Source organism: Nicotiana sylvestris, chromosome 9 (assembly GCF_000393655.2).
Source record: "Nicotiana sylvestris chromosome 9, ASM39365v2, whole genome shotgun sequence".
Lineage (NCBI taxonomy): Eukaryota > Viridiplantae > Streptophyta > Magnoliopsida > Solanales > Solanaceae > Nicotiana > Nicotiana sylvestris.
In genome coordinates, this window is record NC_091065.1 from 163479041 (window position 1) to 163505372 (window position 26332).

General features: G+C 39.5%; 3 protein-coding genes across 3 annotated transcripts; 1 reads left to right on the forward strand and 2 right to left on the reverse strand.

Annotated features, from left to right (window-relative positions):
• Positions 1-1623: 1623 nt before the first annotated feature.
• LOC104222791 (protein BRICK 1) lies at positions 1624-2399 on the reverse strand. The gene is made up of 2 exons (XM_009774086.2): positions 2130-2399; positions 1624-1880 (listed from the first exon to the last, which is right to left on the reverse strand). Exons 1-2 carry the CDS (start codon positions 2260-2262, stop codon positions 1756-1758), a joined length of 258 nt encoding a protein of 85 aa, XP_009772388.1. The 5' UTR covers positions 2263-2399; the 3' UTR covers positions 1624-1755.
• Positions 2400-5360: 2961 nt separating this feature from the next.
• On the reverse strand, positions 5361-5969 carry LOC138878535 (uncharacterized). The gene has a single exon (XM_070158222.1). It carries the CDS (start codon positions 5967-5969, stop codon positions 5361-5363), a length of 609 nt encoding a protein of 202 aa, XP_070014323.1.
• A 1581-nt stretch (positions 5970-7550) lies between these two features.
• LOC104222792 (L-type lectin-domain containing receptor kinase IX.1-like) lies at positions 7551-9959 on the forward strand. Its single transcript, XM_009774088.2, has one exon. It carries the CDS (start codon positions 7735-7737, stop codon positions 9682-9684), a length of 1950 nt encoding a protein of 649 aa, XP_009772390.1. The 5' UTR covers positions 7551-7734; the 3' UTR covers positions 9685-9959.
• Positions 9960-26332: the final 16373 nt, after the last annotated feature.

The window sequence follows — 26332 nt, forward strand, 5'->3', positions numbered from 1 at the left end:
TTTTTATATAAGAGATGAATTATCTCAGATCAAAGCAACTAGAACTAAGACTTATTACTATATCATATTCCTGTAAGTCCATTACAATTAAACACTGGTATAATCCTATAGCTTTATAAAATAAAATTAAAATAAACACTGCTCAACCGAAGCTAAGAGCCTGGTGGCTAGATGAAGGCAAGGGAAAAACATGTAAACTCTAGCAGTCAATTACCCAATAACCTTCTTCATAGAGAAATCAACCGTGTTACCAATAACGAGTCTGGAAAATAGCTCCATGGTATTTGGACAGCAAGCTATTTCATTATCATGTCTGACTATGTAAATTCTGTATTGCCAACAATATTAAAAATTACAACAAGAATGAGCTTTTTGTAGGGATTAAGGCATAGTTGATGTTACACTTACTTCTGATGTATTCCAGAAAGTCATTATATCCTAGTTAAAGACTTCTATGTCCAAGTATGATTTAGGGAGCCCCTAATTTAGTTCAAAAGATAATTCTTTTAGTATTACAGATAAAGTGGACTTAATCAGATGATTCACACAGCCGACCTCAACTAGTATGAGATTGAGCATAGCTGATTGGTTGATTATGAGATTTTACATGGTTGTTGTACATAACAAGTGAAAGAAAGATTTAAAATCAGACAAATTTAAAAAAAAATTGAAAAACAAAAATATCAGAACCACTTCTCATGTGGAAGAAGCAAATTAGCTTCTCGTGGTGTAATCGCGAGTGAGAGAAGGTGAAAGAAGAAAGCAAGAAAATAAGAGGCTAAGATCCAGCAGATTAGAGTTCCATGGAGTCATATGTAGAAGGCAGGCAAGGAGATTGAAACGAGCTTACAGAAGGTATAGCACCATTTGCTCCATATTAACTAGGTCAAAAGACTAAGATGGTCCAGCAGAATGCATGCAACCTTTTGTTCCCTCATATCCACTTCTCGGTCCTATTTCAACCATCTTAACAAAGTATTTCTATGATGCATTAGCTGTGAAACATGGTGAGAGAAGGTGTTAAACGGGAACGATGTAGACCTAAAATCACATGGAAAGAAGTTTCGAAAAACCTACAAACTCTTGGAATCAGCAGACCTAATGAAAGATAGGGCACAATTGAAGAAAAAGACTTATACAGGCAGTACCAATTAGTTGGGAATATATCAGTAAAATGTTAATACATTTAATAGGTCCTATGCTTTCTAGGAATCTATTAGCCTTATTAGAGATTTTGATCCTCATGAAAGTAAGAAATATATAGACTTCTCGTACTTTTTATTTTTATTTTTATTTTGTGAAATGTTGGCTTGATATGAATTTAAATGGGGAACATGGTCATCGAGAATTCATACAGCCGACTCCAACTTGTTTGAGACTGAGACATAGTTATTAGTGTTATAATAGCCGTGAACCAACTCAAGAGAATAGTAGCTTTTAAGAATCAGAGAAATCAGAACAAAAAGCTTTTAAATCTAATAGGTATTCAAACTACAAGTTACTTAAATTCCACCCCACTTGCACAAAATTGTGCCAAATCGTTCGGCGTTGAAATGTAACTGGCTTGAATAGATCGGTATTCATATAGCTAACCTAGCTAATTCCAGATCGAGGCACATTTGATTGATTCATTAACTAATTTTCATAAAAATAAGGACTTTTAACAAATATGATCTCCAATAATCAAGCATTTTATAATACAGAAGTAAAGCAGCTTACAGATAAAGAGCATTATTAGAATGATGCATCATCATTTCACACATTAAACAGAGCTGGATTAGCAGTGGCTGTGGTGACTTGTACTTCAAGCAGTTCCAAGCGACGTTCAAGTGTATCGAGCTTCTCATTCAGTGTCGCCAATTTACTCTTCGTCGTTGCCTCTGTAAATGCAACAAAATTAATCGCTACACTGTTTTAAAAAAAAAAAAGAAGGAAAAACGGTAAAATTCACCCACACTCAGTGTTTATACCAAATCAATGAATGCAAAATGTACATCTTTCATACACACATTTACAATTTAATCATGGTTAACTGATATGTATTTTCACTTTAATTTCAAACTACTAAGGTTAAATTGTTTGATTTTGCGTAAAAACCAGATAAGTTTTAGGAGTTAGAGAATAGTTACCGAATTGGACGAGGAAGTCGAAAAGTTTACGGACGTTAAGGGAGATGTGAGAAATGAATTCACGATTCTCCCAATCGGCTTGTACTGCTATACCTACATTCACGGCGTTGGTAATTCCGCCGGCTCTAGCCATATTTTGCCCTACTGCTTCCAATTTGAGTGAAAAATAGAGAGAACTGAAAGGAGAAAATGAATTTAGCGATGATTTTTCTTATATCTTTGTAATTGGTAGACGTGGGAGCAATGGAGCTGAGCAGCGTCTCGCTTAGTCGCTCGGTTGACTGCAGTTTTCCCCCCTTTTGCTGTCTGTCTTCAATTTTTTGTTTCTTTTTCTTGGTTTTTGTTATATTGTAAGTTAAGAAAAATGATGGAGATAGTGCGACCTTCTTAACTTTAAAGGCAAGCATCTTTAATTGCAAAAAATTTCGTAAATGTGATTTATTACAAATATAGTTATTATTTTAAAATATTAAGATATATTTAATTATTTTTTTCTTGAAAGCAAAAAACATTAATTATATAGCATAAAAACCTAAATGTGAAAAGTAAATAAGGGTATAATAGTTAAAAAAAAAAAACTATTATTAGCGGTTTCTTAAGAGATGTGCAAAATAGAAACATAACAACACTAATGAACGGGAGATAGCAAAATTTATTTATGAGAGAGAGAGCAAATAAGCCATTTTGCTTGGACTAAGAGCAGCAAATGCAGTGTTCTCGTTTTGAATCTTACATAATTAAGCTCATATTAAGATGTTTTTAGCGCCGCAAAATATAACAGAAGTAGTAGTACTTCGAGAGATATTGTGGACAGAGTCCCTCAAGATTTTATTTAAAAGTTTAGTACTCCCTTTATTTTCTATTTATTTTTTGCCTAAGAAAATGCTAAACCCTCTATTTGGGTAGTTTGTTAGGGGCTTGGCTCTTTGACTCGGCAGATGGCACACTAACGACAAGGGTCTGGCATGAATGACCTTGTCATAGGCCTATATGCGGGATGAATCGATCATGCGGGACAATGTAGGTGGACAATGTGGGGCATGAGGGAGAAATTCAAACATAGCCAGATTTATAACTGGTCGTTCAAAAATAGCTTAGTTTCAAAAGTAATAGAAATTTAGCCACTTTTCATGTAATGATAAATCTGAGCGAAAACACTGTTCAAAACCCGAAAAATACGCTACTATATTATATTGGAGTTCCAGCATAAGTATGCTTGAACTCCAGCATATTATACTGGAGTTCCAGGATAAGTATGCTGCAACTCCAGCATAATATGATGGAGTTCCAGCATAAGTACACTAGAACTCTAGCATAATATACTGGAGTTCCAGCAAGTATAATTGTCCAGTATAATATACTGGAGTTTGGAGCACTGGTGCTCCAGTCTCCAGTATATTATACTGGAGTCAGCAAAGTATACCGGCCCAGCATAATATGCTGGAGTTCATAGACAGGTGCACCGAACTCCAATATATTATACTGGACCGGTCTCTGTTGCAGCAAAATTGTGGCTATTTTTCATTGAATTCGTAAACGCTGGCTATTTTTGAATGACCAGTCCGAAAACTAGCTATATCGTGCTATTTACTCGTAAATCAAGGCGGGCTAATAAAAGAGGCTAGAAGAACAAAGTTAAGGCAAGACAAGGTGAAAGTTAAGGAATGGCTCGGGGGAAAACAAGAGTTTGCACGACAAAAGTAAAATACGGCCTAGACATGTGTGAGTGGTAGTGGCATGAAACCTATGCGGCTAAGTCATGGGCGGCACATTATGGGCATTGGCATTGTGGTCACACGATGTCAAAGGACTAAGGCTAGGCGCAATGTGTTATAGCCAATAATACTGATGGGCTCAATGTGGAAAGTGGGCTGCAAGAGGAATTGGCAACTAGGCTAGAAGCTTTGCCAAGAAGAAGTAAGAGAACAAGGAAACCAACCCAAAAGTTGGTTGATTACGTTTGGAGTGCTGCCTAAGGACTTGGTGTGCAAGACATCATAGTATTAGTATTAGGGACCATTATCTAGTATATATAGAATAGTAGAATTAGTGAAAATACAGGCTAAAAGTTGTTAAGAAACCCCCTCTTCCTCTATGGTATGTGGCTCTGTTTCTTCTTTTTTGTTTTTTTCTGTCTATCCCTGTCTCTTATTTCTTTATTTTTGTAGCAGCAACTGTCCCTTAACCTTATTGTACTGGTATTTCTATTTGAATCAATAAAACAATGTTTGCTTTGCTTAACTGTTCATAACACAATGTAGTCTTGGACGCGCATAAGAGTTGAGCACAAAACGCACATGAGTGCACACAGGGTAGTTGGGCAGTTGTAACTGCTTATGGCCAGATTTCTAAAGTCTTGTAGCACCTTTGTAATTTAAAATTTGAATGCCTAGGTAGTTGGGGATGCCAACTGCACATTATTTCTTATTGGCCTTGAGTCCGACAAGTGTCATAAGCCTATTTGTTGTAAGCCAAAGGCGGGGACATGTGTTATAAATGTGCAACCTTGGTCGAAGGAACACTAGGAAGAAACGTGAGGGTCTCGAGAGAGTGTTGAAAGGCAGCAATTATCTTGTCATTGTGCCTAATCGAAGTTTAAAGCTGAGTTGTAGCCAACTTGTGGTCATAACAAGTGAGGGGTCCTTCAAAATTTTTGATATTAATGCAAAAGTTAGGAATTTTTCTATATATGATTGTGTCTTTACTTTGTTGTGCTAAAAAAATACTCTAAGTACCTAAAAAATTTAAGTGTTGATGAAGGCTGAGTCAAGTCTACACTTGACTATCGCACAGTGGGCGAACCTCGGGCAGAAACGCGGGTGTGAAAAATCACCCCCGTAACAATAAGCATAGTGGTAATACCTGGCTTCAAAAGTGATCCATATAACAACAACAACCTAGTAAAATCCCACAAGTAGGGTTTGTGGAGGGGTAGTGTGTACGCGGACCTTGCCCCTACCCCGATTGAGTAGAGAGGTTGTTTCCGATAGACTCTCGGCTCAAGAAGACAAAAAATACTCTATATCAGTACCAGCAACATAAACCATAAAAATAAAACAACATCGTAAGAACTAGAAAATAGATGAAATACAATAACCAATAAATAACGCCTAATATTATGAAAAATGAAAGAATAGTGTGAACACAATATTAACCACTAGAAGTCTAAGATAAAACCCTATCAGAATGGCCTCCCACCCAGTACGAAGTAGAGAAATGCTCAACTACCTCCTAGCCTACAATCTTAATGCTCGATCTCCACGCCTTCCTATCAAGGGCCATGTCCTTGGAAATATGAAGTCGCACCATGTTCTGCCTGATCACCTCTCCCCAATACTTCTTAGGTCGCCCTCTACCTCTTCTCATATCCGCCAAAGCCAAACGCTCACACATCCTTATCGGGACATCTGGGCTTCTCCTCCTCATGTGCCCCAACCATTTGAACCTCACTTTCTGCATCTTGTCGTCCATGGGAGCCACACCCACCTTCTCCAGAATATCTTCATTCTTAATCTTATCCATCCTAGTATGCCTGCACTTCCACCTCAACATCCTTATTTCTGCTACTTTCATCTTTTGAATATATGAGTTCTTAACTAGCCAATACTCTGCCCCATACAACATGGCAGGTCTAACCACCACTCTGTAAAACTTACTTTTGAATATAGGTGGCACTTTTTTGTCACACAAGACTCCAGATACTAACCTCCATTTCATCCACCCCACCCCTATATAGTGTGTGTCATTCTCGTCGATCTCCCTATTCCCTTGGATAACCGACCCAAGGTACTTGAAATTGATTCTCTTGGGTATGACCTGCAATTCAAGCCTCACATCCATGCCCGCTTCCCTCGTCTACTTGCTGAACTTGCACCCCAGATATCATGTCTTAGTCCCGCTCAACTTGAAACCCTTAGACCCAAAGGCTTGTTTCCAAACCTCCAGCCTCTCGTTAACGCCACCTTGCGTCTCATCAATTAGCACTATGTCATCAGAGAATCACATATACTATGACACCTCCCCTTGAATATGGTGTGTCAGTGCATCCATCACTAGGGCGAATAAGAACGGGTTGAACGCAGATCCTTGGTGTAACCCTATTACCACAAAAAAATGCTCTGAATCGCCTCCTACTGTCCTAACCTGTATTTTGGCTCCATCGTACATGTCCTTCAAAAGTGATGCATCTAAAAGTTAAATGTGATGAATTCTAAATTGAGAGAATGAGTTCTCAGATATATATCTAATTCCTTATTTGTTTTTCACACACACACATATATGTACTAACATACTACACGAGGGGTAGTAAGTTAGCAAGGTACCCATTTTGTGTTTATCCAAATTTCCCTTAATAATATTTTCATAATGGGTTAAAGTGAGGGGTTGTTTTAGTCGGAAAGATATGTGACCATAAAAGAGGGATTAAGTGGAACAGAATTGACTGAGTAATAGAGTTGTGGAAACGCTATTTCTTCAAATTTTGGATCTTAGCTCTATGGAAGAATATGTTACTGCTAAAACACGAAATAATTTAAATCTTAGATCACAACAAAAATAAATGGAAGAAAAGGAGTTAATATTGGTACAATCTGATATGTTATCAGAAAGCAATCCTAACCCTGATAAACTATTTTTTTTCCATATACGAAATAGGAGATTTCACCAAGTTAGATTCTTAGAAAATGTCAAATCCACAAAAGAAGTACATGCTTCTTTTGTTGATTTGAAGCTCGTACTTCTTGATTGCTTGATCCAAGATGTTGATTTGAAGCGCGTACTTAATTTGGTCCGCATCTGCCTCAAAACATCAGAGTTAATTCATTAACTGGTCATTTAAATATTGAAAATTACTCAACAAAGTTACTTTTATTTATTTTACGATAAGAAAATCATTGGACTGTATTTTTATTACTAAGAAAATTAAAAAACACCAGAAAGTCTGTTAATCTCACCAATATCTTAACTTAGTATTAAGATCTATTTTTTAATTGTATGACCCATTTAACTCAAAATACACTAGAGTTATAATTTGAAAAGTTCATTAAATAAACGGATTTAAAAATAAAATAAAATAAAGCCAATGCATTACCATCAACATACGAGAAAACTTTGGAGTAACTAATTCAAGAACTTAAGGGACGAGCTGCAAATACTCAGTATTTCTATTGGTTTGACACCCCGTGCAGGTAAGTTTTTACCGCCAATAAGGCTACCTTTGTAAAAGTTCCATGATTGTAGGGACACAACCTGGAATTTAGGCGATTACAAACATAAAAATAATTTAGGTCACAATCTAACTAATTATATATTTGGTTAGTTGGAGCTTACATTGTTTAAGGTAGAAGATTGCCGTCTAAGTCGTTGCTTTATCTTCAATTCGTACATATAATGAAACTTCTTATGATTATAAAATCAAGCTGGTAGCTAAAGCCTTATCATCAAGAAGAAGACTAGTAGCATTTTTTATGCATAAACACAAAGACTTTGTAAAGTTCGTGAATTACAACTAACTCCAGTAGAATCCAATTTGTCACTTTGATTCGTTTCTCCTCTCATCCATTCAATTCAAAACATTTATTACAACTCTTTTTCCTTCAATCGACAAATGATACCATTTATGTCTTCTAAAATGAACTCTATTTCTCTCTTTATTACCTTCTTTCTAATTCCGTTTGTAAATTCAGTCTACTTTAAAATACCACGTTTTGGTCCGGACGTGACTGATATACTCTATGAAGGAGATGCAGTTGCTTCTGTAGGAGAGATTGAGTTTAACAAATTTACTTATCTTTGTCGCGTGGCACATGCTATCTATAAAGAGAAAGTACCAATTTGGGATCCCGACTCTACTAAACTTGCTGATTTCTCCACACATTTTTCGTTCACTATCGATACCCTAAATAGTTCCTTGTATGGTCATGGCATTGCATTTTTCCTCGCTCCGGTTGGTTTTCAGATTCCACCTAACTCAGATGGTGGTTTTCTTGGACTGTTCAATACTACCACCAGTGATTCAGCTCAGAACCAAATCGTTGTTGTTGAGTTTGACTCGTTTTCCAACCCCGAATGGGATCCTCCATTCGAACATGTTGGTATAAACAAGAATTCTATTGCTTCATCTGAGACAGCTCCTTGGAATGTTAGTTTACATAGTGGAGATCCTATTGATGCGTGGATTACTTACAATTCTACGACAAAAAATCTAAGTGTCTTTTGGAACTATGGAAAAGGCTCCAATTCCAGCATATCTTATATAATAAACCTTAGAGAGGTTCTGCCTTCATGGATAACGATAGGATTCTCTGCTGCAACGGGTAAAAATGTTGAAAGACATACACTTGAATCGTGGGAGTTCAGCTCGAGTCTTGATATGGAAGAGTTAGGGGGAAATGGTCGCAGAAAGATTGGATTGATTGCAGGGTTAACAGCATTAGGAGGAGTTTTGTTTGTGAGCGCGATTTTGGCTTTAGTAATATTGAGGAAATGGAGACGACGAAAGATGAAGAGAAATCCAGAGACAATAAGCTTAACATCTTTCAATGATGATCTTGAAAAGGGAACAGGACCGAAAAAGTTTTCTTATGAAGAGCTCGATACTTCAACCAATCACTTCTCAGAGGAACGAAAGTTAGGCGAAGGAGGATTTGGAGAAGTTTATAAAGGTTACCTCATAGATCTTGATATCGCGATTGCTGTGAAGAAGATCTCGAGAGGGTCTAAGCAAGGGAAAAAGGAATACATAACCGAGGTGAAGGTTATAAGTCGGTTAAGACATAGAAATCTTGTGCAGCTAATTGGTTGGTGTCATGACCAAGGTAAGTTCTTACTTGTTTACGAATTCATGCCAAATGGTAGTTTAGATTGTCACTTATTTGGTAAAAGGAATCCTCTTAGTTGGAATACGAGGTATAAGATATCACTCGGATTAGCATCCGCTTTGCTATATCTACACGAAGAATGGGAGCAGTGTGTGATCCACAGAGACATCAAATCGAGTAATGTAATGCTCGATTCGAGTTTTAATGTCAAGCTCGGTGATTTTGGCTTAGCTAGACTAATGGACCATGAATTAGGTCCTCAGACTACAGGATTGGCTGGAACTTTAGGTTATTTGGCTCCCGAATACATAAAAACAGGCCGAGCAAGTAAAGAGTCAGATGTATATAGCTTCGGAATAGTTGCACTAGAAATTGCAACTGGAAGAAAATCAGTAGATCCGGGGACGGGGAAATCTGATGCAGGGTTAGTGGAGTATGTTTGGGAGCTTTATGGTAAAGGAAAACTTCTTTCTGTTGTTGATGAGAAATTAAACCTGGATTTTGACGCGAAACAAGTAGAGCGATTGATGATTACCGGGTTATGGTGTGCTCATCCGGAGAGCAATCTGAGGCCATCCATAAGACAAGCAATTCATGTTCTGAATTTTGAGGCATCCTTGCCTAATCTACCTGTGAAAATGCCAGTTCCTGTGTATTATTTACCTGGTTCTGGTGAACTAGGAGTTAGCTTGGGGGAGCCTACAATGACTTGCACAAGCATAGATGTGGGTCGTTAATTATTTGCAATATTATGATATTGGTCTGAAATGAGTTTAATTGGAGCGACATGGTCAAACAAGGAATTATACAGCAGACCTCGATTTCCTTGAGATTGTAGCATAGTAGTAATAGTAGTTGTTGTAGTAGTAGTATTTTGTGTAATCCAGAGGCTTGTGAATCTTTTGTGAATGTACAAATTATAAAAGCTTTCATGTAACATTGGGTGTAAGATTGTGAAAATTCTTTTAAGTTCCGAATGAATATAAGGCAAATTCATTGAGAAATTTAAACATTTCCTAGGGTGGAGATTGCTTTTTATTTTCTTCTTTCCAAGGGAACGATACAACATATTAGATCATACACTATACTTCTCCTTTGGTTCATCGCCTCTTGCCCATTCCCTAGAATACACTCATAGAAGAAAAAAGAAAGCAAGGAAAGATTAGAAAACAAAATCCATAGATTGCTTTTGCTTGGCAAGTTACCCTCTCCTACCTCAACAATGGTATATCTATCCGCCCGTGCACAAGATGAGATCGACTACTCTGCCACCATTGTTCCAAAAGGTTTTTTATTCAAAAGGACGAAAAATAAATAGTTTATTCATAATCTTATAGACTCCATAGAGCGTTATTGATCAATTGCTCTTTCCTAAAGCAGGGGAAGGGAATTTTATTATTAATGTACATAAAGTAAATCCTTATATAAATGGAAACTAAAGTACCAAAATTTTAAGTCTAAAAGTGCAAGATATATTCAGAGTTACAAAGGACTAAAGAAAGAATAGTTCTATATGAATACCATAAGGTCCAGCACTTCCAAGAACATTGACAATGATCAAGAACCTAGTATTCTTCAGCTTTTTCTTTGGTTTCTACATTAACATCTTTTCAGGGAGTATTTTCATCAATCTTATCATATCCTACTATTTTCAGTATGGAGCATAAATATAGATTTTGAAAAATAATTTTGAAACCATAATTTCAAAGATATAGTGGGTTCAATGCTAAGAACTTTAAAAGTGAAGCCTTCGAGTTTAAATTCTGAATCAAGCTAATGCCTCTAGTTAATCACAATCAAGCTACATAGTTATAGTTATTGAATATAATGAAACAAGATATGTATGTGATATGGAAAATTCAAGGGTCAAGACCAATGCAACGATAGTACAAGGCTTCTTTGCAAGATCCAACTCAAGATAATACTAGTGCCATCGTACTGAACAAAAAAAAATATTCCCTTCATTCCAATTTATATAACAATATTTTCTTACTGGTCCATTTAAAAAAAAATGACATATCATTATATTTGACAATATTTTAGCTTTAAACTTTCTATTTATCCTTAATGAGAATTTTTGTCATGACATATTTAATATCACAAGTTTCAAAAAATCTATCTTTCTTCCTTATACTCCCTTCGTTCACTTTTACTTGACATTTATACTAAAAATAGATTTTCATTTTTACTTGTCACTTTACGCATATTAAGAGAAGCCAATTTTTTTTTCCTGTTATACCCACAATATTTATTACTCATTTCAAATCATTTTCTCAAATCCAATAAAATATGCATCAATCAGTATGAGTATCATGGTAAATTATGCATTTCATTTATTATTTCTTAACGGACATGAAAAGTCAAAACGTGCCGGAGGGAGTAACTCCATGATGAGTCAAACTATGTTATATAAATTGGAACTCTCAAATTCCACCAATCATTTGCAGAAGAATTGCATCAAAGTATTTTCTGAAATATAATGGCTTGAATATAGCGGAATTCATACAAATTCTAACTTAAGAAATTCGGGGTCGAGGCACGTTCATTGATTCATTAACTGATTTTCATAAAAATAAGGAGTTCCCACTAATATGATCTTCAAAGCCAAGCAATCTATTTATAAAATACAGACGTAAAGTAGCTTACAGAAAAAGACCATTTGCAAAATGTTGCATCATCATGTCAAACATTTAACAGAGCTGGATTTGCAGTGGCTGTGCCCACTTGTACTTCAGACAATTCTTTATACGGTCAAAATCAGGTATGTCCGATTCGTAGGCTCGAAGAGTCGCTTCGAGCCTAAGTTCAAAATTGTGATGACCCAAAAGGTCATTTTATGTTTTAGAACCCGATTTCGTGTTCTGAGGCCTTAAAAACCTCATTTTTATCTCTTCACGATTTGCGTGCGTAGTCCGGGCGTATTTCTGGAAAGCTTTTATGTGGAAAATTGATGAAATAATAACTTTTGGCCTAAAAAGTTGATTTTAGTTGACTTCGGCCAACGTTTTGAGTAAATGGACCCGGATCCGTGTTTTGACGGTCCCGATGGATCCGTAGTAAAATATGGGACCTGGGCGTATGACCGGAATCAAATTCCGAGGTCCCTAGCCCGAGAAATGAATTTTAGATAAAATTATAAGACTGAAATTATAATGGTTTAAAGAATTTTGGAAATATTTGGTCTCGTTGGTATCGAGCTCGTATTTTGGTTCCGGAGTCCGGTACAAGTTTATTATGATATTTAAGACTTATCTGTGAAATTTGGTGAGAAACGGAGTTGGTTTGACGTGATTCGTACGTCCGGTTGAAAAGTTAGAAGTTTTAAAACTTTCTTGAAAATTTCATGCAATTTGGTGCTAAATTCGTAGTTCTAGATGTTATTCTGGCAATTTGATCGCTCGAGCAAGTTCGTAGGACGTTTTAAGACTTGGGTGCATGTTTGATTTGGAGCCCCAAGGGCTCGGGTGAGTTTCGGATAGGCTACGAGATGATTTGCACTTAAAACATCTGGTGTGTTTGTTGTTTCTTGTATGCTGCTATTTGGTGTCGTGATCACGAAGTGCAAGCTGGGCTGGAGAGGAATTTCTTATACGTGAACGAGAGGCTTCGGTCACGAATGCAGAGCACTGGGGGGTTAGCTCTTCGCGAACGCGACCGGCCTTACGCGAACGCGTGTGTATTGGAGGTGGGCTGAGAATTTAATGAGTTGTTCTACGCGAACACGGTCCTAGGCCCGCGAATGCGATAGTCAGGGGGGACAGACCATCGCGAACACGTGCAACTCTTCGCGAACGCGAAAGCCTTTCTGGCCGATGTGCATCGCGGTCACGACATGTACCTCACGAACGCGATGAAGACTTGTCCAGTGTTTTAAAACAGACTTCAAAAACGAGAATTGTTCCAAATTTCATATCTTCTTCACTAGAACTCAACCTTGGGCGATTTTTGAAGAGGGAATTCAACACCAAATCATAAGTTTGTACTCTTTAACTCATTTCCTTTAATTTCTATCAACACCCATTAGATTCTAGTCCTAAATCTTGTTCTTAAGGGTAAAAAATTAGGAATTTTGGATGAATTGAGGATTTTGCAAATTTGGGAATTTAGACTTCAATTTGGGATCGGAATGGGGAACTAATTACATATTTGGGCTCGAGGGTGAATGGGTGAATGAGTTTTGGTCTGAACCTTGAGTTTGACCAAGCGGGTCCAGGGTCGGTTTTTGACTTTTGGGGGGAAATGTTAGGAAATTTATAATTATATATTGGAATTGATTTCTTTAGCTATAATTGATGTTATTAAGTTAATTATGACTAGATTCTATCTGTCCGGAGGCTTGTGTGAAGGGAAAAGCGGTGATCGAGCTTTGAATTTGGCCGTGAGAGCGAGGTAAGTGTCGTGGCTAACCTTAGCTTGAGGGATTGGGTATTATTTGCTTACTTGTTACGTGTTTGGATGTTGAGTACAACGTATAGGTGAGGTGACGAGTATCTATACGTTATTGTCGAGTCATAGCATGTGAGTAAGTCTGATTCTTGTCAATGTTGTATTCTTGATCATATTATTCATGTTTAGATTATCTATTCGATGTGTTGAGCCATTTCCTATCATGTTCTACCGAATTTGGTTTTGATTGCGTATTGTCTCAAAGTTGAGATTGGTCTTGTGAAATTAAGTGTTGAAGTAAGACTTGATGTGGTCATATCTATATCTCTATTATTATTGTCTCTTGTTTGGGTGAGGTTGAGTGATAAAGCACGAACGGTGATGCCGTGCATGTTTCTATTATTTATTTGGTGAGGTTGAGCGATAAAGCACGAAGGGTGATGTTGTGCATGTTTCTATTATTTATATGGTGAGGTTGAGTGATAAAGCACGAAGGGTGATGCCGTGCACGTTTCTATTATTGATTATCCGGTGTTGAGAGTAAAAGCACGAAGGGTGATGCCGTGCATTTTCTGCTTGTTGTGTTTACTTATTACTACCGGTTCAAGGTGTACTAGCTGTTTAAATTTCCTCTATTGCTATGATTCTTTATCTTGCAACCCCCTTTGCATGCTTCCCCTCTCGTTAATTTCTGTTTAGCTTCTATTAGTTGTATTCTGCTAGTATATTGTTTAATTGCACAGGTTATGCATGTGTCTTGTCCTAGCCTTGTCACTACTTCGCCGAGGTTTGGCTAGGCACTTACCAGTACATGAGGTTGGTTGTATTGATCTACACTCTATACTTTCTGTGCTGATTTCAGTACTGGACCGTGTTGACCCGAGTTGAGTTGCTGCCTTCAATCCTACAGGAGATCCAATGTAGATCTATCGGCGTTCACAGACCCCAGAGTCCCCTTTCAGTTATTCCAGTTTACTATTCCTTTTAATTCAAAGACAATCGTATTTTCTTTTAGCCAGTATTTGTAGTGACTCTTAGAAGATCGTAAATCGTGACACCAGTTTCTGGGTAGTTGTGTATAAGTACGTGGGTTATTATGAAGTTCTGTACTTCTTTTAATATGTTTTGATTTAATTGCTGTTATTTACTGATTCGGTCAAGAGTTAGCATATTAAATTTTTAACTGTTGGCTTGCCTAGCATCTGAAAAGTTAGGCACCATCACGGTCTCGATGGTGGAAAATACGGGTCGTGACAAGTTGGTATCAGAGCACTAGGTTGACTAGGTCTCACAATTCACGGACAAGGTTCGTAGAGTCTGAGGGATCAGTACGGAGACGTCTGTGCTTATCCCCCATAGGCTACAGAGTTTAGGAACAATTTCACTTCTATTCTTGTCTGTCGTGCGATTTGATCTCTCAATGCTAATTGAACTTCTACTCTTGTTCCTTCGCAGATGGCGAGAACACGTACCGCTTCTTCAGCTGAGCAGCAGTCATAGCCCCCAGTGGCAGCTCCTACGAGGGTAGAGGCCGAGGCCGAGACAGGGGAAGGGCTCAGCCTAGAGCTCGAACAGCACCACCAACGGCGAAGCCTCAGGTAGAGTTTGATGAGGAGGCTTCAGCCCTGACCGTTCCAGCAGGGCCAACTCAGGTTACAGAGGGGTTCATCGCTACCCCGATACTTCTTAATGCTTAGGTCCGTCTAGTGGGCCTTATGGAGAGTGTTGCTCAGGCCGGTACATTTCCTGTAGCTCCAGCCATCTCTCAGGCTAGGAGAGGAGCCCAGACTCCCGCTACTCATACTCCGGAGCAGATGGCTCCCAAGTTTCAGGCTCCAGCAGCTCATCCAGTTGGGGTAGTTCCACCGAATGTTGCAGCACAGACCGGCGATGGATCAGCTATGTCTTCTAAGCCTTTGTGGAGAATGGATAGGTTTACCAAGATTTTCACCACTCAGTATGGTGGTACATCTTCAGTGAATCCCCAGGACTATCTAGACAGTTGTCACGAGGTATTACAGAACATGGGGATAGTGGAGACAATTGAGGTCGAATTTGCTGCCTTTCGTCTGTCAGGTTCCGCCAAGAAATGGTGGAGGGATTTTTGTTTGGCCAAACCAGCTAGGTCGCCTGCTTTGACTTGGGACCAATTATCCCTCAGCTATTTCTCCAGAAGTTCCTTCCTGTTACTCTGAGAGAGGACTATCGCAGGCAGTTCGAGCGTCTCCAGTTGGGCAGCATGTCTGTTACCCAGTACGAGACCCGGTTTATTAATTTGGCCCGCCATGCTCTTCTTATACTTCCTACCGAGAGAGAGAGAGAGAGAGAGGGTGAAGAGGTTTATTGAGGGACTTGCTCAGCCTATCAGATTGCAGTTGGCTAAGGAGACATGGAGCAACATTTCTTTCTAGGATGCAGCGAATATGGCCAGACGAGTTGAGATGGTTTTAGCTTAGGGGAGTGGTCAGGGGTCTGACAATAGGCCTCCTCACTCTGGTGGATTCAGTAGGGCCTCATCTAGAGGCCGGGGTACTTTTAGTAGGGGCCATCCTCCCAGGCCATTTCATTCAACACTTTAGGTTTCTCACGGTGCTTCAGGTGGTCGTGGCCCTCATACGCAGTATCTCGATCAACTAGCCCACAGTGCTCCACAAACTCCTATTAGTGAACCCCCGCTCCAGAGTTTTTAGGGTGGTTACTCAGGCCGCCAGGGTCATTTTTAGGGTCATCAGCCACATCAGCCGAGATCTTGTTATACTTGTGGTGATTCGAAGCACATTGCTAGGTATTACACTCGAGCATCAAGCAGTTCTCAACATCAGGGTTTCTCGTGACATGGTCCTAGCACCGAGTGTTCCACCGCCCGCTCAGCCAGCTAGAGGTAGGGGTCAGACAACTAGAGGTGGAGGTTGAGGTATTAGAGGTGGAGGTCAGGCCACTAGAGGTGGAGGCCAGCCAGACAGGGCCCGTCTTCGGGATGCAGTTCAGAGTGGTGGGGCTAGCCCCGATGCTATACTTTTCCAGCCAGGCTTGAGGCTGAGTCATCTGACGCGGTTATCACATATACAGTTTCAGTTTGCAGTCGGGATGCCTTAATATTATTTGATATGTGATCTACTTATTCGTATATGTCATCCTATTTTGCCTTATATTTAGTTGTGCCTCGAGATTCTTTGGGTGCTCCCATTTATGTGTCTACATCGGTGGGGGATTCTGTTGTTGTAGATCATGTCTATCGTTCGTGTGTGGTCATTTTTGGGGGTCTTAAGACTCATGTAGATCTCCTACTTCTCGATATGGTTGATTTTGATGTTATTTTGGGGATGGATTGGCTGTCACCTTATCATGCTATATTGGACTGTCACGCCAAGACAATGACCTTGCCTTGCCGGGGGTGCCTCAATTAGAGTGGAGAGGGACTCCTGGTCATTCTACCAGTAGGGTTATTTCTTATATGAAGGCTCGGGGCATGGTCGAGAAGGGTTGTCTAGCTTATTTGGCTTATGTCCGTGATTATAGTGCAGGGGTTCCTTCCATGGATTCTGTACTAGTTGCTCGAGAGTTTCCGAAGGTATTTCCTGCAGACCTACCGGGGATGCCACCCGACAGGGATATTGACTTCTGTATTGATTTGGTTCCATGCACTCAGCCTATTTCTATTCCGTCATACTTTATGGCCCCGTTAGAGTTGAAAAAATTGAAGGAGCAGTTGTAAGATTTGCTTGATAAGGGCTTTATTAGACCTAGTGTCTCGCCTTGGGATGCACCAGTGTTTTTCAAAGAAGAAGGATGGGTCGATGGGGATGTGCATAGACTATCGGCAGTTGAACAAAGTCACCATCAAGAACAAGTATCAATTGCCGAGGATTGATGACTTATTTGATCAGCTTTAGGGTGCCAAGGTGTTTTCAAAGATCGATTTGAGGTCTGGTTACCATCAGTTGAGGATTAGGGCATCCGATGTCCCTAAGATAGCTTTTCGGACTCGGTATGGACATTATGAGTTTCTAGTAATGTCATTTGGGCTGACAAATTCCCTAGCAGCATTTATGGATTTGATGAACAGGGTGTTCAAGCCCTATTTGGATTCCTTTGTGATTGTTTTCATTAATGATATCTTGATCTACTCCCGCAGCTGAGAGGAGTATGAGCAACATCTTCGGATCGATCTTCAAACTTTGAGAGACAACTAGTTATATGCTAAGTTTTGGTTGAGTTCAGTTGCATTCTTGGGTCACATTATATTAGCAGAGAGTATTCAGGTGGATCTTAAGAAGATTGAGGCCGTTCAGAAATGGCCTAGACCTATTTCAGTCACAGAGATCCATAATTTCTTGGGTTTGGCGGGTTATTACCACCGGTTTGTGGAGGGGTTTTCATCTATGCAGCCCCATTGACCAGGTTGACCCAGAAGGGTGCCCTGTTCAGATGGCCAGACGAGTGTGAAGCGAGATTTTAGAAGCTCAAGACAGCTTTGACTACGGTGCTGGTGTTGGTGTTGCCCATAGGTTCAGGGCCCTATACAGTATATTGTGATGTATCTCGTATTGGACTTGGTGCGGTATTGATACAGGGAGGCAAGGTTATTGCATATGCTTTGCGGTAGCTAAAGGTTCACGAGAAGAATTATCCAGTTTATGACTTGGAGCTAGCAGCCATTGTTCATGCGCTGAAGATTTGGAGGCACTATCTATATGACATGTCGTGTGAGGTGTTCACTGTACATAAGAATTTACAGTACTTGTTCAAGCAAAAGGAGCTCAATTTGAGACAGAGAAGGTGGTTGGAGCCATTGAAAGACTATAATATAACCATCGTGTATCATCTTGGGAAAGCCAATGTGGTGGCTGATGCTTAAGTAGGAAGTCAGCCAGTATAGGCAACCTTGCGTACATTCCAGTTAGTGAGAGACCACTTACATTAGATGTTCAGGCCTTGGCCAATCAATTCGAAAGGTTGGATGTTTCTGAGCCCAGTCGTGTTTTAGCTTGCTCAGTTGCTCGGTCTTCCTTATTAGAGCACATCAGAGATCGACATTATGATGACCCTCATTTGCTTGTCCTTAGGGACACAGTGTGGCACAATGATACCAAGCTGTCACGACCCGAATTTCACACCCTCGAGAGCCGTGATGGTGCCTACTGTCACACCTCCTTTTTCCGCCCCGCGAGGGGACAAGGGAGTTTTTTCCAATTAAAGGACAATCGAAACGGGATTTGTTTATTTATTTCAGAGTCGCCACTTGAGAGATTTAGGGTGTCCCAAGTCACCAATTTTAATCCCGAATCGAGGAAAATAATGACTCCATATTACAGTCTGCGTACCAGAAATCCGGATAAGGAATTCTGTTAACCTGGGAGAAGGTGTTAGGTATTCTCGAGTTCCGTAGTTCTAGCACGGTCGCTCAACTGTCATATTCGGCTTGATTATCTGATTTTATGCAAGTATGAACTTATGTGCAAATTTTAACTTTTAACCGCTTTTATCATTTACTGTTATTTTTATCAAGAATTACAGCGTTGTGAAAATGTATCTCGAACCACGTTACAATCAATGTACCCGTGATTAGAAACACATTTCGACTCCGTTGAGAATTGGATTTGGGTCACATAAATGTGCACCCGAGTTTAAGAAGGTAAGATTTATTAAGGCGCGTCCTAAAGAGTCTAACGTATTGTTATTTTAGGAAGAGGCCGTGAAGGTTCATTAAACGGCCAAATCCAAAGTCTAGTCAATGGTTATGTATTTTATTGAGGGCCCCGGCGGTTTGTGATTTATTTGGCGAGGCTCGTCTCATTTTTATTTTAAAGGATAAACCTATAGTGACTACATTTTTCTATTAAATTCGTCTCTAAAATAAAAGAAAATCTCTTAATTATTTACATGCTGAAAAACGTAACTTATTAGTTATTAGTTTACGGCTAATGCGAATGGAAAATTGCGATCGAGTTTGTACAAAGGAAAACTGCTTTCATTTTATATTCTGTTGTTCAATAATACTAGAACATGAGATTGACCATAATATCAAAACAGATTAATTATTCTCCGATTAATTTAAACTAACATTATTAGATGAAGAAACTATACATATGCAACTCTATTACTCATTAATTAATTGGCTACATTTTTATACAAAAGAGAGGAAAATTAATATTCAAACACAGATCAAAACAAAAGAATTCAACAGGAACAGGGGGCCTGATTAATATTTCATTTCGCTTCAAGCCGAGAGTGTACAAATGTGTACCTGGAAACAGCAGTACAAGAACAAAAGAAGTAGGAGTCAGCAGCAGTAATAACACGGCAACAGCAGGTTCAGCAACACCGCAAAACCAGTAACAACCAGTAGAATAACCCAGCAACGGATTGAAAAATCAGCAATGCCAAAGTGCAATCACAATCAAAACAGAGAAGAGAAAAGATACGAGATGCAGTAGTTTCTGACTTTTGAATAACACTCGAAGAAAAGCAAACAGAATTGTTCGAGTGAAAGTTCAAATTGTCTTTCTCTTTTACTCTAAAAAAAAACTCTCTCAAGTATAAAAGTATGTCAACTCTCAAGTGTAAAAAATCTGTCAACTCTCCAAGTCTCTCTTAATTTTTAAGTTCTCTAAACTCTCTTTTCAGTCCATCTTTTTTTCTTTTCAAATGTCAAGAATGACTCTATATATATAGCAAGACAAGTCTTCAATTCCCAACCCCAAATTATTCCCCCAATGGCATGCTTTGTCCCACTACTTAATGTTTTCTTTATTTTAAACTTTGTCCTCATGCCTACATTAAATAAATACCACATTCCCAACCCATTACAATATGTCCCCCATGCCTACATTAAACAAGTACAAGATTCCTCCCCATTATGTTTTGTCTTGTCCCCCATTATATTAAACAAGTACATCAAAACCCCACCCCATTATATTTGTCCCCCATGCTTAACATAAAGAATCAAAATAATGTTCAATTACCAAACTACCCCTCCGACCTTATTGCAATTACACTTTTACCCCTGAACGGATTGCAATTTACCAAATTACCCCCATCAGCTCTAAACACTCAATTAATCATAACTTAACCAAAATATAGCCAAGATGACCAATTTCTCAACAATCTTCAACAACAAATTACATGAACATGATGAACAACACAACTCAAAAATTAATGAAATGAATTAACCATATCGGGAACCAATCCTGGTTAATTTAGACCAAAATGGATGAGCAAGGATAAAACAATATTAACAAAAATGTATGATTCAAATTAAATCAACCAATCAAAAACAACCATAAACTCACATTAAATCACTGGATTAAACATGAACTTCAAACAAAGATGAACATGAACTAAATCTATTTTTCAAACAACAAACATGACGGATTCACATGACTCAAACAACACTAACAATTTCTGGAAAATACATAACAACATGAAACAAATTGAAGAAATAATCAATTAAATTTCAATTTGAATCTAACAAACATTAAACTAACAAATATTCACTTAAACAACAATACAAACATGAAATAAACATGAAAAACAACTAATTAACTTCCATTTGAAATCTGAAAATTAATTTAACAAAACATATGAACATGACTAAAATATCAAATATCTAACCATAGACATGAACAAAACAAACATTTGCCGATTTTAGATTCGAAAATATCAAAACAAAATACGGACAAAATAAAACTCAAAAACTACTAACCGGAGATGAACAACGACGAATTCGATTGTATGGACTGTTTCGACAACCCTTCAAATGGGAATAAATCTGCCCGGACTCAACAACGAACTCAACGACGAACAAACGACGGAGACGATCCGAAGCAAACGAAGAAGATGAAGAAGGCGTTGGACGTAGCAAGGTCGACGGACTGTGGCGGACGTAGCTGAAGCAGCTAGGGTCGTCGACATGCTGCTGCGTTCAACGACTAAGGTCGTCGATGAGGAACAACAACAGTCGACGCAGCAGAAACTGTGCTCGAGCAGCAACAATATCCATGGCCGACGATGAGGAAGGTGAAACAGAAGCAGCAGCGCTGGGTCTGTTTGGCTCGACTGGTTCATCTGCCCTATATGTTTGGCTCGACTGGTTCAAACAGGCAGCAGTGACTGGTTCTGTGAAGACGCAGCAACGGGGAAGACGAAGAAGCAGCAGCCATGGATGGGCTGCTGCGTGTGTGCGTGTGTGTTTTGTTGTGTATGTGTGCATGTGTGTGTGTTGTCGATGTGTGTGTGTGTGTGTTGTCGATGGGGAGGCAGCCATGTGAGCTGCTCGTGTGGAAGGGGAGGTAGCCATGGTTGGCTTGGGGTCTTGGTATTTTGGAGAAGAAGAAGCCAAAAATGGGGGCGGATGTTTTTGGTCTTTTTTAGGGTTTTTTGTTCTTTCTTTTTTTTTTCTTTTGTTTTGTGTTTTGAAAAAATGAAGAAGGGGTGTTGGGTATTTGGGTTAGTGGGGCGGACCGGGTCGACCCGGTCTGAAGTGTTCTGGGTCATGGGGAAGATTGGGCAACTATTTGGGCCTGAGGTTGAAATTTGAAGAAGTGGCCCAATCCGATTTTTCTTTGTATTTTTGTTATTTTTTCTTCTTTTATTTTCTAAAACTAAATTATTATTAAGAACTAAATTAAGTTATAAAAGCGCAAATTAACTCCCAATAACAATTAACGCACAATTAAGTAATAATTAAGCATAAAATTGTTCATTTGGACATTAAATGCTAAAAATGCAAAAGATGCCTATTTTTGTAATTTTTAATTTTTGTAAAACTAATTTAATTACTAACAATTGTAGAATTAAATCCTACATGCAAAATGCGACATATTTTTGTATTTTTTATTAATTTAACAAATAAGCAAACACAGACAAATACAAATAATTATCCAAAAATATCACAAAATCTCACAAAATTGCACACCGAGGAAAATCATTTGATTTTGAATTTTTTTGGGAGTAATTCTCATATAGGGCAAAAATCACGTGCTTACAGCTGCCCCTCTTTGCCCGAAGACACGAAGGGTTTTCGCGCAAAGATAAAGCGAGCGATTTTTGCCCATCCGAGTACTCCGTGTGAAGCATTTTTTGAAAAATATTTAACCGAACCTTTGCTTCAAAGGTTTCCTACATATCCCTGGCTAAAGGGGAATCAGGTTAATGTAGTTCGGGAAATTTTGGTAGCTGTGATTACCCTGGGACTGCAATGTTACTGCTGTTGCATGCTGTTATCACTGCTTACCGATCTCCTTGTTACACCGTGCTTAAAAAGAAAACAAGAAGCTAGGCTAGACTAAAATTTGTTCTTGTTGCCTTGCTTTCTTGTCGGCTTGTGTTTCCTCCGGTGCTTTTCTTCCGATGCTTTTCTTCCTTTTGACCCATGCACTTGAGTTTGTGCTGGGACCTCTTGTTGCAACCTTTTGCTTCCCGGTGCTGGGGATTTTTTACTGTTTCCTGCTAGGGATTCCTGTTGTAACCCTCTGTTTTATTGTCTTCTGACTTGATCTCGAAATGTATGCCTCTGTTCTATGGGCGGGCTCCCAACTTCAACACTTGAAAATTAAAGACTGAAATGTATGCCTCTGTTATCTGGGCGGGCTCCCAACTTCAACGCTTTGTAATGAAAAGACTGAATGTATTCCCGCATTGTACTGGTGGGCAACCTAGAATCATGAAATGAAAAGACAGAAATGTATTCCCGCATTATACTGGTGGGCGACCTAGAACATGAATGTATTCCCGCATTTTACTAGTGGGCGACCTAGAACAGAAAGTATTCCCGCATTTTACTGGTGGGCGACCTAGAACAGAAAGTATTCCCGCATTTTACTGGTGGGCGACCTAGAACAGAATGTATTACCGCATTTTACTGGTGGGCGACCTAGAACTGAGAGTATTCCCGCATTTTACTGGTGGGCGACCTAGAACATAAAGTATTCCCGCATTTTATTGGTGGGCGACCTAGAACATAAAGTATTCCCGCATTTTACTGGTGGGCGACCTAGAACATAAAGTATTCCCGCATTTTACTGGTGGGCGACCTAGAACATAAAGTATTCCCGCATTTTACTGGTGGGCGACCTAGAACATAAAGTATTCCCGCATTTTACTGGTGGGCGACCTAGAACATAAATTTTTCCCGCATTTTACTGGTGGGCGACCTAGAACATAAAGTATTCCCGCATTTTACTGGTGGGCGACCTAGAACATAAAGTATTCAATTTGTTTCCTCGTTCTTCCGAGAAAATTTTGACAACGGCAGAAAATTTTCTGCCCCAGTTTTGGAGACTTCTCTGGCATCGCGTCTTGCTGCCATCATCAACCTTTATTTTCCTGCAACAGACAAAAGGCTTTAGTTAGTTTTAATCATGGTGGGCAGCAGTGTCTTTCCGCTGGGAGATGATTTTTCTCTCTTTCTCTTTTCTGGCTTTGCGCCCCCCCACAACTGCTTGGTGGACAAAGTTGCTTGCTGGGGGTGACCCGTCTGATGGGGATGGTCTTCCATTTATCCCCCCTTTTTGCTTTTCTCTTTATAGAACCAACTGTGGGAGTCTGCTTCCCTCCCGAAACCACTCCCTTAAGAGTTTACTTCCTCCCGGAATTGCAAGGCATAGAACTTTACTGCCTGGGGATAACCTTTGGGACTGTTATCTTACATCGGATCAATTTCCCTTTCCTGTGGAGTTTGACCACTTCGGACTTAGGTTCGTGATTTATCGACGTTCTGCGGGGAAACCTTCTCGGAACTTGGTCCACGAGTCCTTCACCCGTCACTTTCCGCCCTTTTTACGTCCCCCTTCTTTTGATGCAATTCGACGCCTTTTGTCTTATTCTTGGTTTTTGGCCTATCCCTTTCGTATTTTGCCTTTGGACCCCTTCAGTCTCTGGTAGTAAACTTTGAAAGATCCTTTTCAAAACCAATTTTTTAGAAAGAAAAATGAAAAAGGTAGGAAAGGAGAAAAATCTTTCTGAACCAAAAACTTATCTGGATGACATGGCTGGTCCTTATGATCATGACGTGCACCATATATTCCCGACCTAGTCTATTTGTGTCAATCATCTAGCCTGATGGTCTTACTCGCTGGGGATAAATGAGTGTCCACTTCTTTGCGAACGCAGACCCTTTTGCTGATCTGCCTTGTCGCCTCATAGCGCCCTTCGAGGGGTTTTCACTAATGAGACTCTCTCTCTTTTCTCTCAGCTCCCGGCGCCTTATGGTGCCTGTGAAGGTTTTCACCGATAAGACTCTCTCGTTTTATATCTCTCATCTTTCGTCGCCTTATGGTGCCTGTGAAGGTTTTCACCGATAAGACTCTCTCATTTGATTTCTTCAGCGGGGAATTGGAGTGCTGTTGATATGACCTTATCTTTGGAGATTCCTTTGGACTATCAATTCATTTCCAGTTTTATGATCCTCTTCCTTGCCGGGGATCAGTGTATTATTCTCAGCTTCATTTGCCTGACTTGGCACCTCTTGGATATTGATCGGGAGGTCTTTTGGACGTCGATTTTGGTTTTGGTGTGGGGCTAAAAGAAAGGCTTATCAAAAAAATGAAATAACTTTGATGGGTGATTCGCTACAACTTTTGGAATCAAACCTTTGTTGGAATTTTAAAACATAGCCTCTGCCCCAGTTTTCTTGCTTGGAGGATTTTATTTTTACTCTATGTTGAGCTATGTGCATTTGCACACTGTGCCTATTATGCGTACCTATGTACACTATGATGCACACTATGTGCACTATGATGCACACTATGACCGAGCCGTGAGGCGCCTACGTATCCTCTTTGAGGAATCAGGTCAAACGTAGTTCCCAACGGTTTGTGATTTTTATCTTCTTCTTCTTTTTCTTTTTTTTTCTTCTTCTTTTTTCATTTTCTCTTAAAATTTTCTTTTCTTCTTCTTTCTCTTTTCATATCTTTTTCGTTAGTGATTCCAAAAGAGGGGTATGAAAGAATAACTTAAGGCTCAAAAGGGGGAAACAAGGGTAAAAAGTGTTTGGATAGAAGAAAGAATTGCCTCCGTCATTTCATTATCCAATAAGTACCAAGTACAAACAAACGAACCAATAATTGCCATAATCAAAGAAATTACGCATAATATCTCTTGACTGCATCCGAATTGATAGCCATGTCAACACATCTTCCCTCGATATCCGTCAAACACAAAGCTCCATTGGACAATACTCTGGTCACGACATAAGGTCCTTGCCAATTTGGGGCGAACTTGCCTTTTGCCTCGACCTGATGTGGGAGGATCTTCTTCAATACCTGCTGCCCTACTTCAAACTTCCTGGGGCGTACCCTCTTATTATATGTTCTCGCCATTCTCTTCTGATACAGCTGCCCATGGCATACCGCTGCCAATCTTTTCTCGTCTATCAAGCTCAACTGTTCCAATCGAGCTTTGACCCATTCATTATCATCAATCTCGGCTTCAGCGACAATCCGGAGGGATGGAATTTCGACCTCCGCTGGTATTACGACCTCAGTTCCGTACACCAACAAATAAGGAGTTGCACCTACGGAAGTCCGGACGGTAGTGCGGTAACCCAACAGAGCAAAGGGTAATCTCTCGTGCCATTGTCTAGATCCTTCCACCATTTTCTGCAGTATCTTCTTGATGTTCTTATTGGCTGCTTCGACCGCTCCATTCTCCTTGGGACGATATGGGGTGGAATTGCGGTATGTAATCTTGAATTGTTGGCATACCTCTCTCATCAGGCTACTGTTAAGATTCACACCGTTATCCGTAATGATTACTTTTGGGATCCCAAATCTGCAGATGATATGGGAGTGCACAAAATCCACCACTGCCTTTTTAGTTACTGACTTGAAGGTTTTAGCCTCAACCCATTTGGTGAAGTAGTCAATGGTTACTAGAATGAACCTATGACTGTTGGATGCTGCTGGCTCGATAGGTCCAATGACATCCATGCCCCATGCCACAAACGGCCAGGGTGCTGACATCGTATGTAACTCTGTTGGCGGAGAATGAATCAGATCT